Here is a 27,183-nt window from a genome sequence, read left to right as displayed (position 1 = left end):
GGGCTGCATGTCACTCGGTGGTGATGGAAATCTTGTCAAAATTGATGCAATACTGAACGCAGAAAAATACCATCAGATTTTGATCCAGCATGCAGTGCGACCTGGAAAGCATATTACTGACAACTCCCTCATTTTTATACATTGTAATGATCCCAAACATACTATCAGTGCAGTAAAAGCACACCCGTACAGAAGCCTGAAGAACTATTCCTGAAATGACAAGAAAGAGACAGAGTTCAGGATCTGTTGACGAATAAAAGCGGTCAAACCAAATATTGACTATTAGACTCATTAGAATTTTTATAAGGCATTTCTGTTTGTTTGAATATTTCACTGCCACTAAATCCAAAATAAAAAAAAAATGCTAGGTGTTTCAGGTATTTTATTTTCAGACATGTTTAATACAAAAGACTTTCTTTGTGCTTGTGCTTTGTAATTCTGTGAAGCAGTGCAGCATAACAGTGCTTTGACCTAAATGTGACCATACCCACCACGCTCATAGTGACAATTTTAATATCCTTACCATTCTTAGTTTAGCATGATAGCATGGCAAATTTAATCAAGGAAACCAATTTGTCCAACAAGTGTTGGACAAATTGAAATTTTGAAAGTGCTGAATGAAAAGTTTAAGGGCTGCGTGAGTTAAAATGTATATTTGTTTAATAATGTCTAATATTAATACATTATTATTATTATTATTATTATTATTATTATTATTATTATTATTATTATTATTATTATTATTATTAATAGTGTCTGTTGACCACATATTAACCTTTTATGTGGAATCAATACATCTGTGTGCTTAAATAATATGAAAGGGTTTATGGCCCTGAAAATGACATAAGTGTTTTCCAGCATTTATTGACACATTGTTTCCCAGAGTGAGTGTTTTAAACATGCAGTCGCTCCAGTAAGACAAAGAGTCAAATTTAATTATTTCTTATTTAGATAGAAAAACAGTTATCATAACTGCAGCAGGCTTTTCTCTGTCTTGTTAATTACATTTAAGCTTACTCTAAAGCTTACTGTGCTTCATCATTCAGGCCTTGTGGAGCTGACCAGAGAGAGCAGACTGAGCTTTCGAAAAGGGAAACAACTTCCCGTTTCTTGATGTTACAGGAAATATCACTGAAATATTACTGCTGAAATATCTCTTGCGGATTCATCAGAGCGTTAAACTTTGAGGTCACTTTGAGGAATTACTTGTATGTAGACAGTGTTCCCTTATATGTCTTTATCCATCTGTGTCTTCTAGGAAACAAGTGAAGTCACAAAAGATGGACCTCTTCTCCTCCCCCAGGGCTGAGGTTGGTGTAATTACTATTTTTTGTGCTGTTGCAACCCACGGAGTAACGACCTTTGTAGTCAAACAACCACGCAGAATGCACCGCATCACCCCGAGAAGCACAATGTGATCCTATAAGCACCATCGGCATGACTGCTTTTCATGGCACACACACACACAAACACACACGACTTTATACAGCCGTGGCCACAGAAACCAGTATTTGGTGAAAGTCACAAACTAAGTGCATAAATAAACCCTAAAAAACAGATCCCATACATAAGTGTGCCATCTGATGTGACAAATCAATAATTACGGCGTCTTTTGTCAAATGTTGTGCTGCGCCTTTTGTCCTTCCATCCTCCCTTGACGCTGTTGACCTCATCAATAGTTCCTGCTTCGCTTCACTTCCTTTTTTAATTTCTGTATCCGTTTCTCTTTTCGTATTAACCTCCTGTTCCCACACTCTCTTCTCCTCCCTTCCACACCTCTCCCCTTAAGCATCCCTTAACCTTTGTTCTTTTCCTCGCCCCTCCCTTTTGTCTGTCTCTTTCCAAGGTTGCAACCATCTCTCCCCCCTCTCTCCCCCCTCCTCTCTTTCACATCCTCTCATTTCCATTCTATTCACACCTTCCTCCCTGATGCTGATGATGGAAAGAGAAACAAATTTATATTCTAAAGTCGTTTTTCTAGGAGCTGTGTGATTTGGAGGTTGTGGAGCGCTTGTGGTTCAGGTGCTGGTGTGCAGATTTGGGCATGAGGTCAGGTCAGAGGATGAAGCAGTTATGACCTGCCAATTAAACTCTCCATGAGGGTAAAAAAAAGAGCTGTTATTCTTTATACGGTCAGCACAATCTTGGACCGAATTTTGAACGCACATGCAGGCTTCTATGCTAAGAGAGCTCATTCCCTTTAACCAAGATCACCAGATCCCAAATCTAATCTTACTCCTTCTGTGTTTTTTTAAATAATATTTATCCCTCCAAACCATTAAAACCTTCAAAAAGTGACGAGAGGCCTCACTTTCAAGACTTACAATTCAGAATGATCTTCACAAAAATATAGCAGGACACAGATATGCCAATGCTTAGCAGCGAGTCTAAATGGCTATTTTAAAAAATCAGTTAATCAGTTGAGCCTTAATATTGTTTGCGTGGGAATAGAAATGTTGATAGTACAGTCAGACTGATGGAGGACAGCCCTTCTGTCATCTGGTTGCATTACAGTGTGTAAAAATATCTCATCTCTTGTATGTGTATTGTTGGTTTGTGCAAATTTGCACAGCAGAAATGTTATTCTCATGAGGTAATTTTTGTTTGTCATCTAATCCTAAAAGTTACTTAATTTACCAGCATGTTAAAGGAGACCAGAACTAGTTATAATACCTCTAAATAACAAAATTCTACTATTAGTAAAAATGCACAAGTACTCCTTTATTAGTGCAGTTTGAAGCCTACCACAGGCAGTCGATTTTGTCAAAAAATGTATACTCAAATACTAATCAGTACGAAAATTGATTAATGGATTAGGTAGTGATTTGCAACAGTATTGATAAAATTCCTTCTTTGCGTCCTACAGCTAGCACACAACTTCACACAGCATGCTGCAGACAGGCAGGTGCACAGCCCCTCCCCTCACTACCAGCTGAACACGTGAACAGCTGCAGATCAAACCCGGAGAAGTATCTAAAATAATGTCAACCTAGTTTTTATGAGGAATTTCACAAAGTCATTAAAACACTGGTTTCAACAACATTAAAGTTTTAAAGAGTTATTATAAATGTGAACCTGACTGCACACGTTAATGTTAGCCATGTTAGTGGCTAGTGGCTGATTAATAAGAGACAATGTTTAGATTAGAGCTAGAAAGCTAATGGTATCAGTCCTTCCCGTCTATAACCTCAGTGTTAGTATAACAGGATAATACAATTATTTGTGTTTAAAACATGCTATAGTTTTCTTACAGTCACAAATTGAAGCTGGGAAAAGTCTATCAGAAGCTATACAGAAACAGCAGCATCTTAACAACTGATCAGGAACAAAAATATGGAGTCAAGTCAGTAGGAGCAGGAAAACAGGAAATAAAAGGGGGTGTGGCTGAATACGTTTGCATTATCGCAGTATCTCATCAGTATTGTTTCCATTTTTGCTCCACACTATTGAAAGGATCTTGAGACACTCACATATTTTCCTCGATTTTGGTATCGGGTTTGAAAATAGTGACAACCCCAGTTTGCACAGAAGCATCAATCTCCTGCTTTTTTACTTCTGAGGGGCAAACAATCTGGGAAAAACGTTGCCTTAAAGGGAAATGAGCTTTAAAGCCGTTTGTTTCAGAACTGCTGAACTGTTAATAAGGTTGATTTACTTTAGTAGCATCCAAGAAAAACAATGGAAATAAGCATTTTCAGAAAATGGTGGCCACACACTGAAGTGGAGCGTCACGAAAAAATAGTAATAAGACTATAATACATCAGTTACATCAGTTTGTAGCCCTCCGATAGACTGGTGACCTCTCCAGGGTGTACCCCCGCCGCTCACCCTATGGGATAGGCTCCGCCCTCCCCCCCACTGTGACCTTGATAAGTACAAGCAGAAGAGAATGAATGGATGGAAGAATTGTTGTCCAGAATACACATGTAAAACAGATGTATATATCTGTTTTTTTTTTAACTTTGTGTTTTGGACATGTATGCCAAGTAGTGCATTTTTAAGGAGATTATACTGCGATATTGAAGTATATTTTTATTGAAGTACCTCCAACTTTCAGTACAAAATAAATGTCAGTATAATGTAATAATGTAGGAAATCAAATGGTGATGTTGCAAGTTAGTTAAAAAGTCAAAAAATAATGTTAAAAAAAATGGTTTTTTTTCAGCAAATATTGTTAAAGGCTTTTTTCTTCAAATCTGTTTCATCTCATACTCAGCAGCAGCATTTACAGCAAAATGAAAGATAATCAAAAACATTATGGCTTCATTTCTGTGTTTGTTCACATTTCATTTACTGTCTAATTTACAGAGCAGATTTTTTTCTAAAATCATCGCCATAGAACGACCGTTTCCTTTTTCCATCTTGCGTCAGTATTTTGTGAAAATCACTGGTCACCTATCCAGAGTGTACCACACCTATAGGACCGGATAAGCAGTTAAGAAAACAGATCATGTGCGGCTTTATTTATTTATTTTTACCTGTGTCCACCTGAAGTGTCTCCCTTTGGCTATATCGCACCATTGTTCCATTAATTTCTCTGAAGCTGTTGAAGCAAGTTAAAGTTGTTTAGGGATAGATTGAAATATTCACAGCTGACATAATAGCAACACTGACTAATAGCTGAATCGATCCACTGTCAGCTAATTTGATGAAGCAATCATTTGTACTACTTTGTAGAGAGAGACACCTTTGCTCGGTTGTGTAAGCGGCTATGTCTGCACAGTATGGAGTCTGTAATATGAGTACATGTCCTCAGGCAAAGTGTGTTTCAGTTCTTGAACTCTGTGTGCTATATCGCCTTTCAAAAGCATTTAACTTTACTAACCTTGCTCGACATGGAAAAAAGGATGCAGGCACACACATTGCATTTCTCTCTGCACACTTCAGTGGTCTTTTATTTCCAAACTAAAAGAAGCAGCTCCATTTTACTCTCTCCTCTTCTCTCTCTCTCCCCTCTCTCCCACACAAAAGTAAAACACTGGTGTACTCTACTCATGAAGCTGCCAGCCTACTCAACATTTATTTTAGCTTTCTCTCCTTTTCTAGCTGAAAAGCTTATCCTTCCTCTGTGCGTTAGTGTGTGTTGGTGTGTGTCCTGCTGCGTGTTTCCCAGCACACCAAAGTGGCTGTCCAAACAATGATCAATGGCCAGCCTGAGCCTGAGCCTGATGGATAAGAGCAGAGCGCAGCTTTTGTCACAGCAGAGTCGGTACAAGTGTTAGCGTTTACGCTGCAGCACTTCTTTCCACTCCACTTAGTATTAGCTCAGGCTTAGCCCCCAAACACTGCTATGAGTAATTGTCAGCTGTAGTACTATGAGCTTCAGACAAGGTCAACGGGACAGGCTGCTCGTGGTTAGCAGGACTTTAACAAGGCAGACGCTGGTGGCATGATTTGGCTGATCTGAAAATTGAGTTAGGGAAAGAAATAAAGATAGATAAACAATATAAAAAAGGCAAAAAGATATATTAAAGAATCACAAAGGGTAGGAAAAATATCAATAAAACTAGAAAATGAAAAATCAAAGAGGTCCTTATCAAGGGATAAGACGGTTAAGGCAGAAATTACGTCAGCAACGTTGTGTTTCTTCCTGTTAGATGTTGGCCATATTAGATACTGTAAACAATACGTTGAACAGTTACTTGACTGTGAGCCACATGTTAACGGTGAGTCACAAAAATCAAAGTTCTAGCGGTTCAGAAACCATTACCTCGCTCATTGTCACCATCACTCGCATCAATCTAATTTTGCATCAGTGGAAATCTGTTGAAAGTTGAAAAACAATCTACGCTTTGAGATTCAAGGTCTTGCTCTCTAGCAAGTGCAGTCATTGTCTTTAACTTATGAATGTGTTTCTGTTTGAGAAACAGGAAAAAAATGACTAAAAACCGAGTTTGTGCATTACTAACAAGCTTAAAGGTCAATTTTGGTGTGACCTCCTTTATTCTTTAATACAGCCTGAACTCTCCTCAGCAAATGTTTTTATAATTTGTCCAAATAGGCTTCAAGAGTAGTTCTCCAGAACATTTCAAATATGGATTTATCACTCCATAAGAGTGTTGTCCCACTCCTTCCTTTAGATATGCCAAGTTTAAGTATAGCTTCCACCTTATTAGTTCAAATACATTATTTTATGCCAGTCAGACTGTGCTGTCTTTGGCATTTTCCATAGAATCAACTTCAGAAATGGGGGAAAAATATTTGTGACTTGCTGCTAATAACAAAGTGCCTAAAGAATCAATTTCTAACTGGTTCTTTGCTAAGTTTGCTGTGAACACTGGTTCTTCTGTTGAGTTGCATTGTTTTGTTATACTTAACAAATTAATAAAAAAGAGAACTTTCCCCTGAGAATAGTTAGGTACAAGAACTGGACTGAAACATGAATGAAAAAGCAGCCAATGTCCAAAGAGCACTTTGAAAGACCGTTAGAGACCCTCGAGAACTTTCGCTCAACACCAAAAACAAAGTCTGTCTCATTGGAAGCAAAATATAAAGAAATGAGGGGTGTTTTACAACTTTTGCACAGTACTATACACACACACACACACACACACAACCTCTGCAACCTGTGTCCATTCTTATATGTATAAAAAGACATGTTTTCTACTATAATCCTTCACCCCAGGCCTTCTAGGAAATGGGGCATCCATTTAAAAAAGACACTTCCATTAAGCATCATCCTCCCTATTGCCACACTAACGAGCTGAGGGTTTAACAAGCTCATTAAGGCGGGGTCAGTGAAAGACTAATTGTACTGGATGATTGCCCCTGTGGCTTTCTGAACCCAAGGGCTGTGCGACTACATTTAGAGGCTTTTCGCCGTGCGGTGTACCAACACCAACCCTCCGCGTACGATAATGAAAGTAGCGTGTGTGTAGACAAAGACGAGACTCTACGGTCTTATAGTTTGCTTTGCATGGCTGTTGAAAACAAGAAATGACACAGAGAAGGACATCGGGAAGTCTTTTTTTCACCACTAATGTGTCTTGTGATACATTAGGAAAGACAGATTTTAAGGGACAGATGCTTTGACTGCTTTCAGTTCTGCCTCTATTGATGTCACTGCTGGGGGGAGGAGCTGATTCCTTTTCTTTTTGTGAGGAATTTAAATGAATGCTGGAATAAGACAATAGAAGAAAAAACTACATGTTTATAAATGTATGAAAGCTTACTTCCTTAAGGCTTACAGTCTTTCTAAAATTCACTGTACTGGCCAGATAAAGAGTCCGGTGGTCATTTTGTTACGGTGTTGTATGGCAGACAATCTTTTTGGGTCATGTGGCATCACATGATCATAGTGTCATCACATTGCTAAAATCACCTCAAAGCTCAGCTCTGCTAATGATTGCTGGGGGCTTGAACTGAACCCCTTTTGATTTCCTCCTGTGTGCCTCTCAGGATAACATTAAGGACAACTTCTTCCCACCCAGCTCCCATAAATGTTAACAACGACCAACATCACCATCATAACGTTTATTGCATCTAACACTTAGTCATATGTCTATGCGCAGCCCAATCCTACCAACAACTCGTAGTTTACACTCATCAAGCTGACGACTTGATTAGAAAGCTAAATTATTAATGGAGACGCAGAGGGACATAGTTTAAAAACAGAAAGGAGTCTCTGGATGAAACAGGCTGAAACAGAGATAAAGGGAAAATGACAAGTAGAAGTAAAAGGATAAAGAGGCGGAATAAAGCTGGCGCTGCATTGGAGAGAGAGAAAAGAGGTGCAGAAAGATGGGGAATTGCTTTGTCACATCATATATTGTGTTTGTGCTACAGATACCAGCTTATCATCTCCAACACATTGTCCCATCATCTGTAAATTACAGGCAGCGGCGGGTCAACGCTGTAATAAAAACAGCGTCTGGAATAATGCATTAAAAATAGCAGCCCCAAATTCAAAGCGCACGTGTCCTCAGGGTCAGGGTAATCTCAGTGGATTGTTAATCCAGCCAGCTCCCTCTCTCCCCAGCTTCATTAATCTGCCACCAGTCTGCGTCTCATTTTCTGTGGACACACATGCAGCACACACGTGCACTCACTCACACTCAGATTTGGACACAGACACAGAACTGAAAGTAAAATTTAGGATTTACACACCAAGTTTCTAATGCAGGCTATATCAGGTGTGACCAAAAGGCTGAGTGATTGTGTCTGTGTCTACTTGTGGATAGCTCATAGCTGCTGGTGCTCGTACTGGTTTTTAGATCACTCCTGTTTTGTTCTGTTTCTCTATGGATTTGCACAGACAAGATTGAATGGTGACAAAAGTTAGATCTGTGGCTATTATTTACACACCCACATCACCCAAACCAGAAGGTGGTGCATCAGGTCAGCAGCGTGACCAGAAGCATGCACGGATATGCTTGCTGCGTTGTGAAACAGAACTTGCCCTGCCAGGTCAGACTGTTACGAGCGTGCTGTACTCTTACTCCCTGAGGTCGTGAGCTAGTACGTTCAGTGCAATTTGAGTTAAACGCTCACTTTTAATGTGGGTTAAGGAGATCCACTTTGCTCTGCAGATGTGCCTGCAAGTGGTCAAAATGGGATTTCCAAACATCGCAGGAGTGACATCCATGAAGGAAATTACAAAAACACCACCTGAATTTAAATTTAGGTGGTGCACTCTGCACTTTCTGTTGTTTTTGATTACGGCTTACAGCATGTATTTATTTACAGTCACTATTCATATTACCATCTCTGTATGTGGTTAACTCAATTTGTATATGCCTGTTGATACGATACGATAAGTATACTATGTACTTACCACAGGAACCAGTTCAAAACGTCTTGAACCTGCAGTAATATTTTTGGCCACTTGGGGGAGTGCAACAACATGCATACTCCATACAGACCATAAAGAAGAAGCTAATTTCAGCTGCTCCCTTGTCACAAGGGTTCAACACAGCAGGCAGTTATTCCTGTTTGACCAGGATGGCCCCAAAGGGGATTTGTGTCTCTGGCAGGAGTGTCGCGCACACCATGCGAACATGTCAAAGCTAGCATGTTGGTAAACAGCTGCTTTTACACATCCAGTAGACAACATAGCGTTAGCATTTATTGTGATTCTTGATTAAAGCTCCGTTCACTCAGGTATTTTTTAAAACAGCTTTCGTTTGGAAAAAATGGCCTCATGAAAATGCAAAAATCCAAAAACAAACAAACAATATTAAGAGCAGGCAAACAAATATAAATCTAACTGAACAGAAATCTTGGCCAATCATATGCTTCGAAACATAATTAACTGGTGTCAAAAAGAACATAAAGGCACCTTTGATGTTACAAGACAAAAGTTTCTGTTTCCACTACAGGAAAGGGATTTATAACATCTCCATCTTCAATGACCTAAATCATAGTTTACGTGTGGAGAAACGGCCAAAATGCCTAGAAAAAGATCACAGATTAGCTGGAATTGGTGATGTTACTTGCAAAGCACCAAATTTAAAAACAAAACATGACAGACATGAACCTCTCTCAGTGTGTCAGGAGGATCAGGTTGAACACATAACTGGAAATCCTCCATTCACTTATGTCAGAGAGCTGCACGGATGGTGTGCAGGAGGCAGCACATGTGACACATCACTGTGAATTTACAAGAGCGTTACCTCTGTTGTCCACACATGTGCTCAATCTTACATCCCTCAGCAGCCTAGTTCTCACGTCCTGCCAAATCATGAAGTACGAAAAAACAGAGATTCCCTACTCACTCGCTATCTCACTCCTTCACTCACTCACTGCCTTCCCCAGCACCGTGCCTCTGCTTAACTTTAACTTTTCTTATCTCCTCCTCTTTTTCCACCTCTTCCTCCTCCTCATCTTCACCTCCCTCCCGCTGATGTAACCGCTCTGCATTCTTTTTTCAGTCGCTCCCAACCTCTCTGATTCTCCAAATTGTATTTGTTATTTTTCACTCCCTCATGAAATGGCTTTCCTCCCATTGTCTCTCACTCTAACCCCACCACCACTCCAGCTCCCTCCCTCGTCCTCTTCCCCATTAGCATTCACGCCCGTGTGGGGCGTGAATGCTAATGTGAGTGCGCGGTACACCAACAAGAATGTTGTGTATTTGAGTGCGCACTCCAGATTAATACAGAACAAGTATTAGTAAAAGATTATTGTAGTTTGAGTGTGTTTGTCGTTGTGTATTACACAATGTGCGTGTGTGTAATAGGCTGTTTGTCATCTGTGTGTTTGAGGAGTCTCTTAGCAAAAGGATGTGAATAGGTGTAGAGCCCCGGTAATGACTCTACTGAGTTCTACTTAAAATGCAAATTCAACTTTGGGAGGCTTTTATTCCACACGCACTGATGCAGACTAGGACAGTCGAGTATCTAGCCACCCCTTCATACACACACATGCACACACACACACCTTTACATTGCAGTGTGGCGCCTCCTCAGGCTGTATAACTTTTGAGTTTTCCACTGTCCTCGTACCAGCTTTTGACTTCATCCTACACACACTCACGCTTGTAGAAGTGACTACAGACACTGTATATCATATGTTATGTAAACGGTGCCACATGCAGGTATAGTACATAAATGTTTTCTAGATTAGAAAAAATAGGCATCTATAAAAATGGTTAACCTCGGATGCAAGCGTTTGTCACACTTTTATTTCTGATTCTCAAAATTCCATAAATATATAATAGTTGTTACTGGAACTGATCCTCAGCTGCAGTGTTAGCTCGCACACACACACACATGTAGAGTTTGACAGGCTTACACATATTTACCAGTATCAGCAAGAACACTGCTACTTCGGCAGCCCTCCTTTCCTCATTCCTGTGCTTTATTTCTCTCTTACACAAACATACCTTAAAACTCTTCTTAGACTCACAACTTCACTTTCTTTCTATCACATATCTTTTCTGCTCAAAAATATTATCATCTTCAGGCTAATTTTTGTTCTAGCGTCCCTTCTTTCTCTCGCTCTCTCCTCTCTTAATTATACACATGCAAAAAGTGTCTTACCCGTCATTGTTCCTTCTTTGTGTTGAATCCGTATGCTCTTTTAAATCGCTCCTCTTTTCTCTCACTGACTTTGTGTGTGCGTGTGCGTGTGTGTACTCTCTCTTTTGTGGTGTGTATGTGTGCGTGTGTGTGTGTTTCTCAGGCGATGTTTGACTTTCGCGGGAACGGCAAGGCGGAGTTGAACCTGAAGAAGGGAGAGGTGATCTTCCTGCTGCGACGAGTCAATGTCGACTGGCTGGAGGTAAGAACGGAGAGAGAAAGAGTGCGAGAATATGAGAGGGACGAGAGAAAGAGAGAAAGGTGGAGAAGGAGAGAGGCAGCGAAAGAGTGGGAGAGTGGAAGCCTGAGAAAGCTGGATGGAGAGTGAGAGGGAGGGGTGGGAAAATAAAGAAGAGGTGGAGGTGGAGATGAGATGTAAGAAAAGAAGAGGAGTTTTTTTTTTTTACGTTGAAAGAGGTGGTGTCTTCATTGGGAGTATATTGGGAAAAGTGAGGAATAAAAATAGAAGAGCTAAAGATCAGAGTGGAGCAATGAAGAGAGATGGAATTAGGGAAACATCAAGAGAGGGAAAATGAGCAATACAATTATGAAGAAGAGTGAAGAAGAGAAAGTTAAGTGATGGTTGTCTGCTTTTAACTTAGTAGATAAAAAATAGGCAGGATAAGAAAGTAAGGAGAACACAGAGAGACTGCAGCCTAAATAAATGCACACACATCCACTTTCCAGTTGTCCAGCACCTCTTCCAAAAGATGGACAAAACTGATGGACAAAAGATTGAGATATTTTAGTTTTACACACATCTGAGTCCCGCAGACTGTTCTAATGTTTGCCCGGACTGTGTGCACAGATATATTCCAGTAAATATACGAACATGTATATTTATATGGAATTATATTTTGGCACTTGTGCAGTCAAATTCCTCAAAATCAATAACCCGCGCGTAGAACTCAGCAGCTAGATGCACAAAGAAGCCATTGTAGATGCGAGTGTCTGCTTGGCGAGCGTTGCAGTAGATTCATGCGCTTACAGGCAGCTCTGCTCTCAAAGCTGAGTTCACTCAAATCAAGCTGACTGAAAGTCAGGTTGATTTGTTTTGAGGGCAAAAAGGAATGTAATTGGTAATGTAATTGGTAAACAGGTTATGCAATGATGTCATTTAAGAGGTCACAAAAGACCTTTAAACAACAAAAAGGAGCATCATACCAACAGTAAAATATGGTGCTGTGATGGTCTGGGGCTGTTTTGCTCCCTCAGGACCTGGAAGACTTGTAATAACTGAACCATGAATTCTGCTGTTTACAAACAGTCATCTGTTTGTGACCTCACGCTGAAGTGTACTGGAGGATTCTGCAGCAGGACAATGATTTTGGAGTGGCTTGGTCAAAGTCCCGACCAGAATCTGATTGAGATGATGTGGCATGACCTTAAAAAGGTGGTTCATGCTTGAAAACCCTCAACTTTGGCTGAATTACAACAATTCTGCAAACATGAGTGGGCCAAAATTCCTCCACAGCACTGTAAAAGATTCATTGCCAGTTATTGCAAATACTTCATTGCTATGGATGGCCCAGTTGTTAGGTTTAGGGGGCAATCACTTTTTAACGAAGGGTCACGTATGTTTGGATTTTTTCCCCCTTATATAATTACAAGCACTTTCATTTATGAACTGGATTTAGTTTGACTTGTGTTATCTTTGTCTAATATTTAAACTTGTTTGATGATCTGAAACATGTGTGTAACAAACATACAAAAAAACAGGAAGGGGGCAAACACGTTTTCAAACCACTGTACCTCCTAACAAACACTTCAGTAACTGATCGCTGCGGTCACCTGTAGTTTTTATGGAAGATGCAGCTGTGAGGAGTGTCGCTGAAACCTCAACATTCACCTTCAGTGTAAAAGTAAAAGTGTCCTTTGAAACGTATTGGTTTAAGGAGGAAGGCACAACTTTTACTTTAAAGGCTGTTACAGTTTGCAGGTTGAGGACCCAAATGCAAACTCAGGAGGCAGGTGGAATAAACAAAAAGCACAACTTTATTGGTAATAAAAGTACAACATTGAAGTCCATAGATAAAGTAAGATAAATCCTGCAGTATGAGTGACACAAGGAAAAACACTCGAATAGTAAACAGTGTTTGCAGACAGCTCTGTGTTTTCCTTGTAAACGATAGGCAATCACTGCCATCCGCTTGTGACCAAAGCAGTCGTGTGGATGTTTTTGGTGCAGAAGACTTCTTGCAGTGGATTTCATCTAACGACAGCCAGTAAACTCTAGGACAGGGTTGGGCAACTCCAGGCCTTGAGAGCCAGTGTTCTGCAGGTCTTAGATGTTTCCTTGAGCCAACACAGCTGATTCAAATGGCTAAATGACCTCCTCAACATGTCCTAAAGTTCTCCTGAGGCCTGGTAATGAACTAATTATGTGATTCAGGTGTGTTGACCCAGGGTAATATCAAAAACCTGCAGGACACCGGCCCTCGAGGCCTGGAGTTGCCCACCCCTGCTCTAGGAAGCAATCGTGAAACCGTCATGGGATTCACATGTTCTTCTGTCGTACAGATACTGTTAGACCCTCGTACACTTTGGAAGTGATTTGCTGGTAACACATCGCTTTGAAGCTAACAGCTGTTTGCTTGCAGCTTTTCTGGGTTTTGGTTTCATAGGTGACCCTTTAACACAGGGGTGGGGGAACTCCAGGTCTCAAGGGCCGGTGTCCTGCAAGTTTTAGATGTGTCCCTGATCCAACACAGCTGATTTAAATGATTAAATGACCTCCTCAACATGTCTTGAAGTTCTCCAGAAGCCTGGTAATGAACTAATCATTTGATTCATGTGTGGTTTCAGGGTGATATCTAAAACCTGCAGGACATCAGCCTTTCATATGTCAATTAACAGTATTCTTCATTGTCATTGGTAGTTGCTTCAGTTATTCACCTGGAAGTTGCGAAGAGTTTATCGTGGGTCCTTCCAACTTCTCCTCACTGGCACTTTTTCCACCTGCAGTCACTTAAATGATCAAATGTCACTCACTTTCTCTTGTCTCTTGTTGCCCCGTCGCTTCAAATTGCTTCCAGCGTGTACACAGTTTTGAGGATTGCCACTGGTCTCTAGACATGTGTGACAGGAAATGTGTAAATGTAAACAAAAAACAGAAAAAACAAAGAAAAACCGCAAACATGGCAAGCCATGACAGTGTCCATGTTTGCAGACTATCAATTGAAAGACATGCACATCTGCCTATTTGTCGATTTATTTATTCCTTTATTATTTGGTCTGAGTATGTCGAAATCTGAAATGATAAAGAAATGATGTGCCAGGTTTGTAATATGTATCCACTAGTATCCACAAAGAGTTCAGCCCAATCTGAGATCTAGAATAACAACTATGAGCAACGCTTTGTATGGACCTGCTGCTTTACAATAATCTTTTGATTTGGTTTGATTTATTTGTCTTTTACATATTTTTAAAAATGTTTTCACTAGGCCTTTTTTAACTGCAGAGGATAAAGAGCCAGCTCTGTGGCAAATCAGAGTCGAGTGGTCCAGTGAGTTAAACTATAATGAAAACAATCATTTAAAAAAAAGATTGACAACATCCTACTCGGAATCAGCCTACTACGGTGACCACAGCTCTGCTCTAGTTTTCACTGTTTGTATGTATGAGTCGTGCACAAGTGGATATTTTTATCTAATACTCTGCATTTTTTTTAAAAATGCAATGCTGGAATATGGCTGCTGGCAAATAGATGTCATAGTAATTCTTCTTCATCACTCACTTAAAAAAAGGTCAAGAAAAAAAAGGTAAAGAAACATGCTTGATAAAACTGTGTGAGGTGTCGAGATGTGAGAACGACGCTGGGTGAGTGGGAGAGAGAAAGGAGGTGGAAGCTGCCCTGATGGGAGAGGGAAGAGAATCACCACAGAGGAGGAGGAGGATGAACTTAACCTGCCCCCGGCTTTCTAAAGAGATAGAAAAAAAAGTAACAGAAAACATAATCTATTTGTCCTTATGCAACACTGCAAAATGCTGAGGCTTTGTTCTTTTTTGGCAACGCTGTTATCCACACTAGTAGTATGTCTTTTGTTTTTTTGTTTTTTTTTTGATGGGGGGTGAGGTTAATGCAACACTTACAACTTGTGAAAAGTTGACTGAGTGCGTTGAGTTAGTCAGTGGACAGAGTGGATGTGGGTGGAAAACGTGACAAATCCAACTGGCATACTGGTGCGTCAAGGTAAACATTTCAAACACACCAGAGTGAAACCACAGTTTTGGAAACCGACAAATCCAGCGGATGCAAAGCTGCCAATGAGAAACAGACTTCATCACTAGCTGCTGCGACAGTGCTGCTCAGCGGCCAACTGAAAGGAGAGTGATAGAAGCGAGCAGCTGTGAAGTGTTGATGCAGAGAAAGAAGCCTGCAGGCTTGGACTGGTCGTCAGCTTTGACTTTAAGGAGAACTGGAAGTACGCTGGTAGTAGAACATACTCAGCCCATGACTGCAGTGACCAGTGACTTCTATCGAGTCTACAGAGTCCGCAGAAAATGACACAAAGCAGGATCCAGGTTTGTTTCAACATGATCTATTCTAGGGACAATATCAGCTTAGATGGGTTTGTAATCCAATTAGTGGTAATCAGATTTTTTTTGATTAATCTTACCACTTTCAATGTATTGAAGAGCCAAGAATCCCTCAAAATTGAAGAATATTTTTTTGCTAAAATAAAAAAAGAGCAAATCTTTGGGGGTTGTCCACCCTTGGGAAGATTGGCAGCTGTCCTGAATATTTTTAATTTGTGAAAGATCTTTCTCCCTGTAGATTTATAAACTTCAAATAATTTGTAAATGGCCTCATACAGTAATTCTTCCCAGACTGATGGGTCCCATAATTTCCTGCCTAAAGATGTTTTTCCTTCTTCACATTGAGTAAACACACATCTGACTGCTCAACAGCAGTAAAGTGCCAAACAACGTCTGTGTGAACTTTCTTTTCACATGATTGCATATCAGTGACTTTTTGTCCATGTTTTTTAACCTTATTCCTGCTAACCAACTAACCAACCAGCCAACTAACCAAACAGCCAACTAACCAACCAGTTCTGTCATTTTTTTCAATAAAGACTTCAAAAGGTCACAATAAAGTAAAAGTACCTCTTGTAGTACTTCATAGTACTTAGAGTACTGTTACTACAATTTAAGAAAGACTAAGCTCAACTATTTAAGCACATTAACTTGCAATAAGATTATCAAGTGAGTATATAAGGATACATGTATTTCTTGAATGGTGATATGTTTTTACTGAACATAGAAATAAAGCACAAATGCCGTTTTCCTTTTTAGCCTCTTTTAATCCTCATAAAAAACAATGGCTATTGATTACATAGATTCATTGCTCTGAATTGGAAGAGGCTGAAGCTCCATCCATACCCATAGTATAAAGATCAAATTAAAGGTACAGTCAGTATTTGGGGTGTATTAGAAAAAATGTTCTGCCCATAAATGTTCGTTGATTATTATGTAATCTCCTGAAATGAAGCCAAGGCATAAAGTTTTACAGCCTCCTCCAAAGTAATGATTTGGTAATCCAGGTGCAGGCTGCAGGATGAACCACAACAATCAAGCAGCAAAGTTGTTCTACAACTACAATGTCTTTCAAGCTCTCTAGACTTTTGCCCTTTTCCACGGACCTCAGAAGCACATGAAGTTGTGATAGAAACAAAATGATTATCTGGATGTGCTGTCTTCAGATCCTATTTTTTTTAACTTAACTTTTATCAATTGCTTTAAAGTTGCAACACAAGATACTACAAATGCTCCATTTTTATTAAATTCACACCCATTAGATAACATACAAGTCAGCTGACTAAAGAGGTTTGAATATACAACTTTTCAGGACAGACTGGGTGTTATCATCATTGTACTTGATCCAAAGTTGTGCTTTCGGCGCGTTACAATGAAAGGCTTTTTTCACATAATACTGCTTCCTTGTTCTACAATAAATGTGTGAAAGTGCTGGATGCTTTTTGAAACAGCTTCTGTATGTGTTTCTGCAGAGTAACACAGTGAGACACCAAGGGTGTAGTAAAAAGGCTGTATGATTGTGTTTAGTGCTTCCAACATCAGCAGCATATTATGAACACGCTAATTAGTCGGGAAAACGTCTCTCCAGATGCACTTCCATGCTGCTTTCTTCTCTTTCTCTCCTTTAAATCATCACCTTGTCTAATCATCAGTCCCCTATCACTCCATCCTCTGAGACATAATTCATTTGTTCGCTCATCTTTTGATCATTTGCTTCCTCTTCTTTATGCGCTTCTTCCTCTTGTTCTTTTTTTTTCTCCTTCAGGGTACAGTAAACAATCAGACCGGTATCTTCCCAGAAACCTTTGTGAAGATTATTAAACCCCTCCCTGAGAGTGACTCTGAAGGTGAAAGTGGAGGCCACACATACAGCTGTCTCCGCTGCTGCCTGCTCACCCCTTCTGGAGTCGACACCAGGTCTGTCTGACTTTAGTGAGCTAAGACGATATCGTGTGCGATTAGATTTCAGGTTTTAAACGCATTGTTTATTTATATGCTACTCGTGAAACAGTATCATGCCAGTGAGAAGAGATCCTTCATATGATCACCACAGATATATGCAAATTACGGTTCAAATGAATCACAAGAATATTGGCTTAAAGGTAGATAAGCAGCTTGTTTCAGACAGTGGATGAACTGAGGGATACACCGAGGCCCAGGATAAGATAAATAAGGATTATTTCAAACTGTGAATCATGCAAAGCTGCTTGAGTATAATCCTGAAAAAAAAAAAAATTAAAAACATTAATAGGTCCCCTTTAATTTTATACTTTGAGGCTTTAATGGCTTCAGATGACTAACATCAAATGTTAGCCTCAGCCATCAGGTAATGAAAACATTACAGTTAGTCATTACAGGTGATCGTACACTAATATATAGCACTATCTTCTATTTGTACAATTACATCCCTTAAATCCTGCACATTTGTTCTTGAAGTTAAAAGAAAATGAATACTGCATTTCTCACTTCAGCTTTGTGGAGGGATTTGAATCCCCTTCAGTCAGATTTCAGATGTAACAAAATCCAACAAAAAACCTTGGATTGAATTTGTTACTGTGAATTTGTTGAATTTATTGTTGCAGGCGACATAATGTAAAAGTGAATCTCCCCTATTAGCATTGTGTATATTGATTTTTAGGCCTTCAGTTTTCTAAATGCTTTAATAAGAGAATTGTGTGTTCCTTCTTTAACAGAGATGTGTGTGTACAAGAGGAACTCAGCATCCAGCCATCATACAAGGACCTGCTGTCTCGCATGAGGTAAAACTATCCTCAGTTCCTCAGTAATCTGCTCTCAGTCTTGTAGTAGTGCTGGATTTTAGGTTATAAAAAAGCCACACCCTTATTGCATTTACACCTATATGGGAAAGATTAGCATCGGCGCTGAGGGAGAAATTACTGTGAGCGACTTCACACATGTAAGCAAATTACCACACCTTCTAAAATGTGATAATGATTTACTTGGTTAAAGCTTGTGAATACTGTTAAAGGAGACGTTCATGCTGTTTTCAGCTGTTTACATTTGCACTGAGGTGTTACTGGTCTATTGGTGCATCATGTGCGCATCTTATAACTCCTAAATATGTCTATATATTTATATTCAGTGTTGGTCTGAAATATTATAGAAGCTAAGTTTGGTTCTGGTGGACGTCTCTTCCTGTTAAAAGGGAGTTCTTCTTCCCCAGTATCACCAAGTGCTGGCCAAGGATCTCTAACAAGATCTGATTGTTAGAGAAAAGTCTAAACAGATTTTTAGGAGCTTTACTTTACAATGTAATACACACACACACACAGACACACACACACACACACACACACACACACACACACACATATATATAAAATTGAATTGAACTGGGAAATTTAATTCAGCTTTACTATTACTCCAGTGAAAATTGTGAAAGATGAAATTAAAGGGATTCAGCATCAATGACTGTAATCTGATTCTGTTTTTCTTCTGAGTTTATTGCATACCAGCGGCAAGAAATTGCAACAGAAACCATCCACAGCAGGAGGATTGCACTCCTTTACACACGTGGCACAACAGCACCGACTTCATTAACTATGACAGACATTAGAAAATGATTGATTAGGATCTAACAGCAAATTACTTCTGGTTCTCTCTCACATAGTCATAGTTTATATGTTGCAGTTTATTAAATGTTTTCATGATGTTTACTAAAGATTGTATGAATGTGATCCCAGATCCAATTGCTTTTTATTCCATTAAAATTCTGGACTGCTTTAATTCATAAACAGTTTCAGTAAACTCTCTTTGCACAGAAACATGAACCATACTGTACATGCATTCACATAAATATTCTTATATCAAATATTCTTCCAAATTCTTTTCTGAATTAAAAACACCACTTGTTTTGGTTATTTCTACATGAGCAATTAGATGTTAAAAGGTTGCAATTTACATTACAAATCTAAGCTTTTGTCCATGCAAAATTGAGCAGATTTCCATATCTGATGTTTCTTCCAGCATGTACTGATGAACTATGCTGATTGCTGACCTTTGTGAGCACGCTTTCAGCATTTCATTTTTTGTGAGTTAAAATGAAATTCCACAACAAACAACGACGGGTATGAATCCATTAATTCACCGACCTGCCCTGAGGGTCAACATATTTAGTCCTTGTGCACTGCAAACCTGTAAATTGCCAGTTGCCAATCCTCACCACTCATCAAATTAGTTCCTGTGGGACTTCCAAGTCCCCCCTCTTGCAATCTTTCCCTCAGCAACATCACCGGATGCATGTGCTCATTACGCTATCTGTCTTTTTCTCTTTCATTCTCCCTCTCCCTCTATTTCTCATTATCTGGTAATTTAGATATGTGAACGCTATGATTATTAGCCCTCCCCATTCATAATCAGTTCATTTCCGCCGCTTATCTGCTCATTATTGTTTTTTTGTGTTCAGGCCTATTGTGCCCTGGAGTAGGATGGATGAGACCCTGGTCTTGAGTTTTAATATGGCTTAGCACTGATAAAAGGGAGGGGGAGAATAAGGACAGGGAGGAAAGGGTGTTGGTTACATACGAGAAGACAGGAAGTAGGAAAAGAAAAGACAGATGCCAGCGCTGTACAACAAGGAAGCTCAGAAAATGGGCCTCCTAAGGTATCTCAGGACTGTTTTATTCTGTTACATTCTAAATCTAGGCGTGCATTGAACGCAGCAAGAAATTGGCCCCCACTCATGCACCACCCAAGAAAGAGCAAAAACAATAGTACCTTTTAAAGTGCTAAGCAGCCATTTATTTGCTTCAGCAGTGAGCAATGCCAAAATAATAAACAAAACTCCCTAAAAAGGTCCCTATGCTTCCCTATACAAAAGAAATCCAACCAAAAGACAGTTCACTTACATTCTAAAAGAAATCCAGGAGAAAACTGAGTCAGCAAAAATGGCTTCTCACACCTACCAGGCTGCTGCAAGGAACAATATATACACAATATACAATATATACAAATCTATTTACAACAATTTACAAGATCAAGGCTCTAACGCCAGACACACAAATGAGGTTAAACTTGCGAATCAATTTGCAAAGGCACTCTAAGTATCAACAACTGGAAAACAGGCTGGTGGTGGAGGATGGTGGAGGCTAGGAGGGAGGGGGCCAGGGGGCTGTCATCTGGTGGTTAATTACTGGGGGGGTGATCATCCAATTATCCAATCCTAGGACAGGAACAAACTCCACCCAACAACTCAGCAGCCACTCCCAGGTGTCCACCCCCTAAGAGAGAAAAGGAAAAACCCACAGCCATCCTCTGGTGGGAGGAGTCACACACATAAAACACAAACACTGATAACACTGAATCATAACAAAATGTGGTTGTTAGTCCAACTGCAGTCATCTATATTTGATGATATGACTCTGTTCTGGGATTTTTTTCACACTTCCATCCATCTACATGGAATATGGAGTATAGCTGGGAGGAGCTAGGGCGGTTGTGGGTTGCAAAGTAGCTTGCAGATGAGTGATGACAATACAGGGTGCAGCTGCAGCTTGAACAGGATGGCCCTTATGAGATTTGCCAGTTGAATGTATAACAGGTTATGAGCCAGGCAATTAACTGGCTTTGAGACAATCTCAATTGCTGATCTCTCAGAATTTCTGCCAACAAGAACTAACAACACCCACAAATAGTTTTTCTATTTCTGTAGAATATGCTTAATATTTTTTATACTCTCGTCTCTTCCAGGAATGTTTTCAAGGTGGATGATATTGCCCTGAACTACTGCGACCCTGATGGTGACCTTATTCGTATCCTGGATGATGAGGATGTCCACCTGATGATCGAGGAGGGCAGACGTCAACAGGACAAAGTCAAGAGACCTGTTAATCAGTTTCCATGGGAACTGCATGTGACCATGACCTCTGACCTTTCTGTTTACAATACAGAGGCTTGAGAGAAGTTGAAGAAAAGAAAAAAACGATTTGGGAGAGATATTTAAAATATTTAGTTGTGTCATATCAGAAAATGAATTTAACCAAGTGTATAGTTGCTGATTTGAGCTCTGTGTAGTTTGCCTTTTACATTCATTCTGAGTCTGTTTCAATAAATGTTCCAGTCATTTCACTTAATACCATATTTACATTTTGCGTGCTTAAAATTTTTTTCTGCTTGTTTAGAGGCTTTTCAACCGTTAGATGTGCTCTCTGACAGAGTTTTACAGTCTAGTTAGTAGTTCAGTAAGGAGAGATTAGAAGGAATTGAACAGGAGTTATTGATATACAGGATTCAGTTCTGTTATTTGACAATTAGACTCTGGTCCCCCATCACAGCAGAATGAAGTCCCAGCAGTGATGGGAATTAGGGCAGGGCATTTCCTCAAGCTTTTTTTTTTTAATGCCTAAAAGTAGGGTGTTGTTGTTGTTCATCCATCAGTATGTCGACAGAATCAAGGATTCTGGACCCAACGTGAGCCATGCTTAATGGCTAAAGATGCAACAGCACTCCATGGACGCTTGGTCAGCCATCATAGTAGCAAAGCTAAGTGGGTTCAGTACATGACCACTGCCAATAAATGTTTTGGAAACACCAAAGGCCAAACTCAAGTTCCTGGTTGATAAAGCAGCACACCAGGACTCTTACGACCAGAGAAACCGCCTGGACAACAAGAAAGCCTACAACCAGTGTTGGGCAGTAACACTGGTATTTAAAATACAAAATATGAGTAACTGTATTCTGCTACAGTTACCGTTTAAAAAGGTGGTATTTAGAATACAGTTACTTTGTTGAAATGAAGGGATTACTCTCTATTTTTTGTAATTCCACGCCGGAACAAAACACGCACTAAGAGGCTCTAATGCCTGCGTCTCAATCTCGCTGCCCATGTCACCTCTACTTGTGGCCCACATAATGACGTGACGAAATATTTTAAAAATTATTATTCAAATAATAATTTAATATGAAGGCAATAGACAGAGTGTGACAGGCATAGCCCTAAAGAATGTAGCCTCATGGGCAGTGCAGCCCAGCTGTAAGTAAGCTATTAAGACTCGACTGTACACCGTGTTCGTGTTTTCCTCCGAAACAATAAGTTCCGTTGAAGCAGCCTTTCAACGCCTCTCTCTGTCTCTCACTAGCAAAGTTGACCCAGACAACAAAGTAAAGCTAGTTTTCAGCTACGAGCCCAACAAGAACCCAACGTATTAGTCAGAGGTCCCTTTACTACGGTTCAGAGCCGCGGACCTGTTTTATATACGCGCGGAATAGTTTTCTATACGAGATCACTCAAAAAGTGCAGCCTTACCTAATGTCCACCTACTGTTACTCATTTATATTAAGATTTAAAAATCTAGTTGGTATTGGTAAAGCGAGTAACCTTCAGTAACAGTAATAAATCACAGCAATAGTACATTCATGTAGTTGTAAACAGCATGATAATATATTAAGTAATCCAAAGTATTCAGAATACGTTACTCTCATTGAGTAACGTAATGGAATACGTTACAAATACATTTTGGAGCATGTATTCTGTAATCTGTAGTGGAATACATTTTAAAAGTAACCTTCCCAACACTGCTTACAACACTTGAGTGCTTGGCACTGTAGAAGGCCACCAGCACATTAATAACATTCATGAGAAACTCAATGGTTCTGTGGAAGACAACAATGGAGGACAACTCCAAATAAATTACACAAATTACCAAGTGCAGAATATACCAAGGTGTCCCCACTACAATAAGTCGTTATTTTCAAGCATGAAAGGTGGTTGGAAATAACGGAGCTATGCTCCTCTGGGACTTCAAGTTCCAGACATTTGTTGTTCAGCCAACCAGACATAGTGGTGGTTGACAAGGGCAGAAGACTGCAGGCGTGATAGATGTGTCGATCTCAGTGGATGGCAACATGGGGAAGGAGGAGCACAGGAAAACAGAGAAAGACCAGGGGCTGAAGGAACAACTGGAGCAGATGTAGAAGATAAATTTAAAATTTGTTTACACTGGTAATAGGAGAATTAGGAGCTATAACCCCAAAACCTGAAGATTCCAGGTAGAGAGGACTCCAGGAACATCTAAGATACTGGGAAGAACCCTCAAACTCACAGGCCTCTGGCAAAGGACCTGAGCTTGTTTTGAGCTAATTTCAAAATTGCAACGAAAACTTTGTGTTATTGTAATGCAAAGTACCAAATAGCAATGGATTCATTATAAAGCTCCACAGGGATTTTTTTCCCCCCTCAGTAGTAAAGGTTATCAACCTTTAGGAGAAAGCTGTGGGAAAAAGTTTGAAAGCTGTTGAAATAACTTTAAATTTATATTGAGTTTAATACAAATCCTAAACATATCTGCCCCCAGGGTTATGGATCAATACTGTTACTCAAACTTTTAATCTTGTGAAACCCAAAAGCTTCTCCTCATCTTTGCATAGAGTTTAAATAACATCTTTAAGAGTAATCTGTAAGCCTGTTTTTTCAATTTATGTACTTTTTGATGTGGATGATAGCCTATATATTAAACAAAAATAACAAAACCATTCATTACTAAGCCTGCAAGTTATTACAGACATTTAATGCCACTGGTACAGAAAATCTTTATTTAGATACTTCAGCTGCACTTTAGCTTTTATAAAAACATTGTGTCCCTTATTGTGTTCTTATCAAATCTATATTATTAAATCTTCATGAGGATTACGCACACAGTCTTTCTGCATTCAAACCCAAGACATGTTGTCTTTCTGATTATTTTGTCTACATGCATGTTTCATAACATGTATCATTCTGAATGTTTGCAAAGACTTGGCTATTCACTGCATTTAAAGCTTTAAAATCAAAACTCTTTATTTTGACGTTTTAGCTGCACCTTTATGTGGTAATGAAGGAGGATTTCAGGTTTTCACTTTTGTTTATGTTTGCTTCAAAAGGCACAACTGTATCTTCCACGGCTTTATTTCATTCACACCCAGCATTCATATTTCGCTCATGTGTCTGCATTTCATTCATACTCGCCTCAGGAAATCCAGATATTGCCTTTGCTGGCAGAGGCACTTTTACCTCATCTTGAATGCAAAATTATTCCCATCATATTCTTTTTAACAACCTCTTTCAGGCACTGTTGAAATTATTCATCTTTAAAAGTTGCTTATCACACTGGAGGCCACTGACACTTTCCCATTTTTAAGCATAAACACCCTTTTAACTATTCAGTAGTATACACTGTTATTTAGTTTCTTTCTTTGTCTTTCTACAAGAAACTCATTAGCATCATTAGGAAAATAATCAATTTATAGGGAAACATGCGTGCAGTTCAATTCTATGATAGTAAATTTGACTTTCTCTTCTTTTTTAATACTTAGCAAAGATATTTCAGGGCGATAAAAACTGCTTACCAGATCTCCTCAGTTGCCTTCTCCAGCTCTTGTGGAGAGGCACGATTCTCAAGCTGGATGTGGGACATAAACATCTTTCAGTGTGGAGAAACAGCAAGTCTCCTCTGAGGCTCCCTCAGATGACCAAGTTCCTCATCCTACCTCTAAGGCTGAGCCTAGACACTCTTTGGAGGAAGCTCATTTCTGCTCGTGACCATTGGTACTGTAGGAGCCATATGAGTTGTTCCTTTTTTGACTAAGTGGGTTGGTTTAAATGGACTCACTGTATTGGTGCACAGGTGTGGGGCGTGTCTCATGGGTGTGTTAGATGATAAATGTGGTTGCACTCACCTGTTCACAGCACCTGATGTTGATGAGCAGAAAGGTAGGGCGAGCATGAGGCAAAACTTTCTGTTGACCGCAGCTTGAGCGCAGCTTGAATTATTTTGATGTATTTTGACTGGAACTTGATGGTTTATGTATATTTATGCACTAATTGATGCCATAGGCCAAGTTGTAGTTTGGCATAGTAGTTAGTGCAGTTCTTTGTGAGTAGCAGTTATTTGTTTCTGCAGTCTGTGCATTTGTTTAATAGTTAATCCCAGGCGCTGATTTGTATATTGGACAGTTGCATGTGGAATAAAAGGAGCAAATGGTACAGAAGTGTATTTTATGTGTTTATTGTTGCGCGTCATCTGTATCCTCATGTTTAGCCTGCCGTGGCCGTTGGTTGGTTGAGCCGCAACAGGTACAGTAAGGGTAACAACATGGCTTTTTAACAGAGCTTTACAACATTGCTGCAAATGTTCTAGCAATCTGTCTATCAGTCTCCCACTTCACTTTTCCATCACTCATGAACAGCACCACAATACACTTAAACTCCTTGTGGAGCAAATGATCCCAAACGCAGAGCGGGCACTGCTTCCTTCTAATAACAATGGACTAGATTCAAATTCTCATATCAGGCTGCTGCTCAGTGTGGCCAGAAGAGCAGGAACAAGACTGTCTGAGAGCCCCTTTGGTTGTTTCAGTCCATAACAAATTTGTGTTCCCCAGGTCTTCTGTCTATAATCATTGTTTAGCAAATGGAGTCATTTCTTATAATCTGTGTGATCTGTGTTATAAATACGGTCATGCAGCCGCTCCTAAAGAAACATAACCTTGAGTCTAATGTCCTTATTAACGATACAGGCCAAATTACCTTACCACTCTAAGATTTCTGAACAGTTCCTGGTTTTGTCCTATAGAGCATAAAGCTGGACTGCTGGGTCTAGTTTTGCTCCTGTTCTTCATGTCTGAAATATAGAAGCTGTCCACATAAGAAACTGTTTGTCATCCTCAGCTTACATTAACTGTGGCATCCCTAAAGGATTCAATTAGGTCCTCTTTTATTTCCATTATGTATGATAACCCACTGCTTTGTTCACTATCACTGATATGTGAATGACACTGAGATTAATCTACCTGTAACACAGGCAGACCTCTGACAGTGACTCAGAAACTCTTTGACTGAATGATCTGAAATTCTGGATTACATAAATTTGAACTAAATAATAGCAAAATGGAAGTGATTTTACTTGGCTGCCTACACTTAAAAATCTCCCCATTGAGGCACTTGGCCCTTTAACCACATACATCCAAACTGCAGTTTAAAATCTTTGGGTTTTTGTGGATAGTTTGTTTACTTTTAACAAACAAATCAGTGATGCTGTGAAGGGCCCCTTTTACCAACCGAAAATCATTGCAAATCATTGCAGACTTGACATGTAATACTGCTTCAGCTCTTTGGAAGCATTTGTGAAGACATTACGCTAAACTAAGCTGGTCAGGAACTCAAAGTGATAAGAAAACTGAGCGTTTGCTGACCTTAGCTAGACCCCAAACTTCAAGAGGAGTTTAAAAAAGGTGGTTATGAGGGTTAGTACCTGTTTGCATTTCTACAGAGAATCACTGTGGTGGTCGCTTTGAACTTTCTTTGTGCTGGTTTTTAACTTTGTCACTTTATGGAGTGTAATGAATTACTTTCTCTGGCATGTAATTAAATAACATACTACATTACTTCTAAACAAAGTAATGAATAATGCATAATGCGCTGCTCTTTTTGAGTAAGACCCCAACACTAGAGACAGTATATCATTCTTGTTATAGCTATACTGGCTGCCTGTGGAATTTAAAATTGATTTTAAAATGTTATTGCTTATTTTTAAGGCCTTCATTGATCAGTTTCACAATATATGGCAGATCTTTTAACCATGTGTTTTGCTTCCAGGTCACTGATGTCGTGGTCTCAAGAACTTTCCTCAGG

General features: G+C 39.6%; 2 protein-coding genes across 2 annotated transcripts in view; one reads left to right on the top strand and one right to left on the bottom strand.

Annotated features, from left to right (window-relative positions):
• pvalb7 (parvalbumin 7) overlaps positions 1-11,329 on the bottom strand; it is a 46,426-nt gene extending 35,097 nt beyond the window's left edge. Inside the window, exon 1 of the mRNA XM_006803797.3 lies at positions 10,980-11,329. Coding sequence (XP_006803860.1) covers positions 10,980-10,986 — 7 coding nt within the window. The 5' untranslated portion in view covers positions 10,987-11,329. The remainder of the gene's footprint in view (positions 1-10,979) is intronic.
• The window catches only part of ncf4 (neutrophil cytosolic factor 4), a 39,188-nt gene extending 15,073 nt beyond the window's left edge, over positions 1-24,115 (top strand). Inside the window, exons 6-10 of the mRNA XM_087841554.1 lie at positions 1,259-1,310; positions 11,122-11,220; positions 17,323-17,474; positions 18,251-18,316; positions 21,267-24,115. Of these exons, the coding sequence (XP_087697680.1) occupies positions 1,259-1,310; positions 11,122-11,220; positions 17,323-17,474; positions 18,251-18,316; positions 21,267-21,474 (577 nt within the window). The 3' untranslated portion in view covers positions 21,475-24,115. The remainder of the gene's footprint in view (positions 1-1,258; positions 1,311-11,121; positions 11,221-17,322; positions 17,475-18,250; positions 18,317-21,266) is intronic.
• Positions 24,116-27,183: the final 3,068 nt, after the last annotated feature.

Source organism: Neolamprologus brichardi, chromosome 6 (assembly GCF_056152115.1).
Source record: "Neolamprologus brichardi isolate AB-2024 chromosome 6, ASM5615211v1, whole genome shotgun sequence".
In the NCBI taxonomy this organism is placed as follows: domain Eukaryota; kingdom Metazoa; phylum Chordata; class Actinopteri; order Cichliformes; family Cichlidae; genus Neolamprologus; species Neolamprologus brichardi.
Note: the sequence above shows the minus strand (reverse complement) of the source record. Positions and strands in the feature narration are given on the sequence as shown.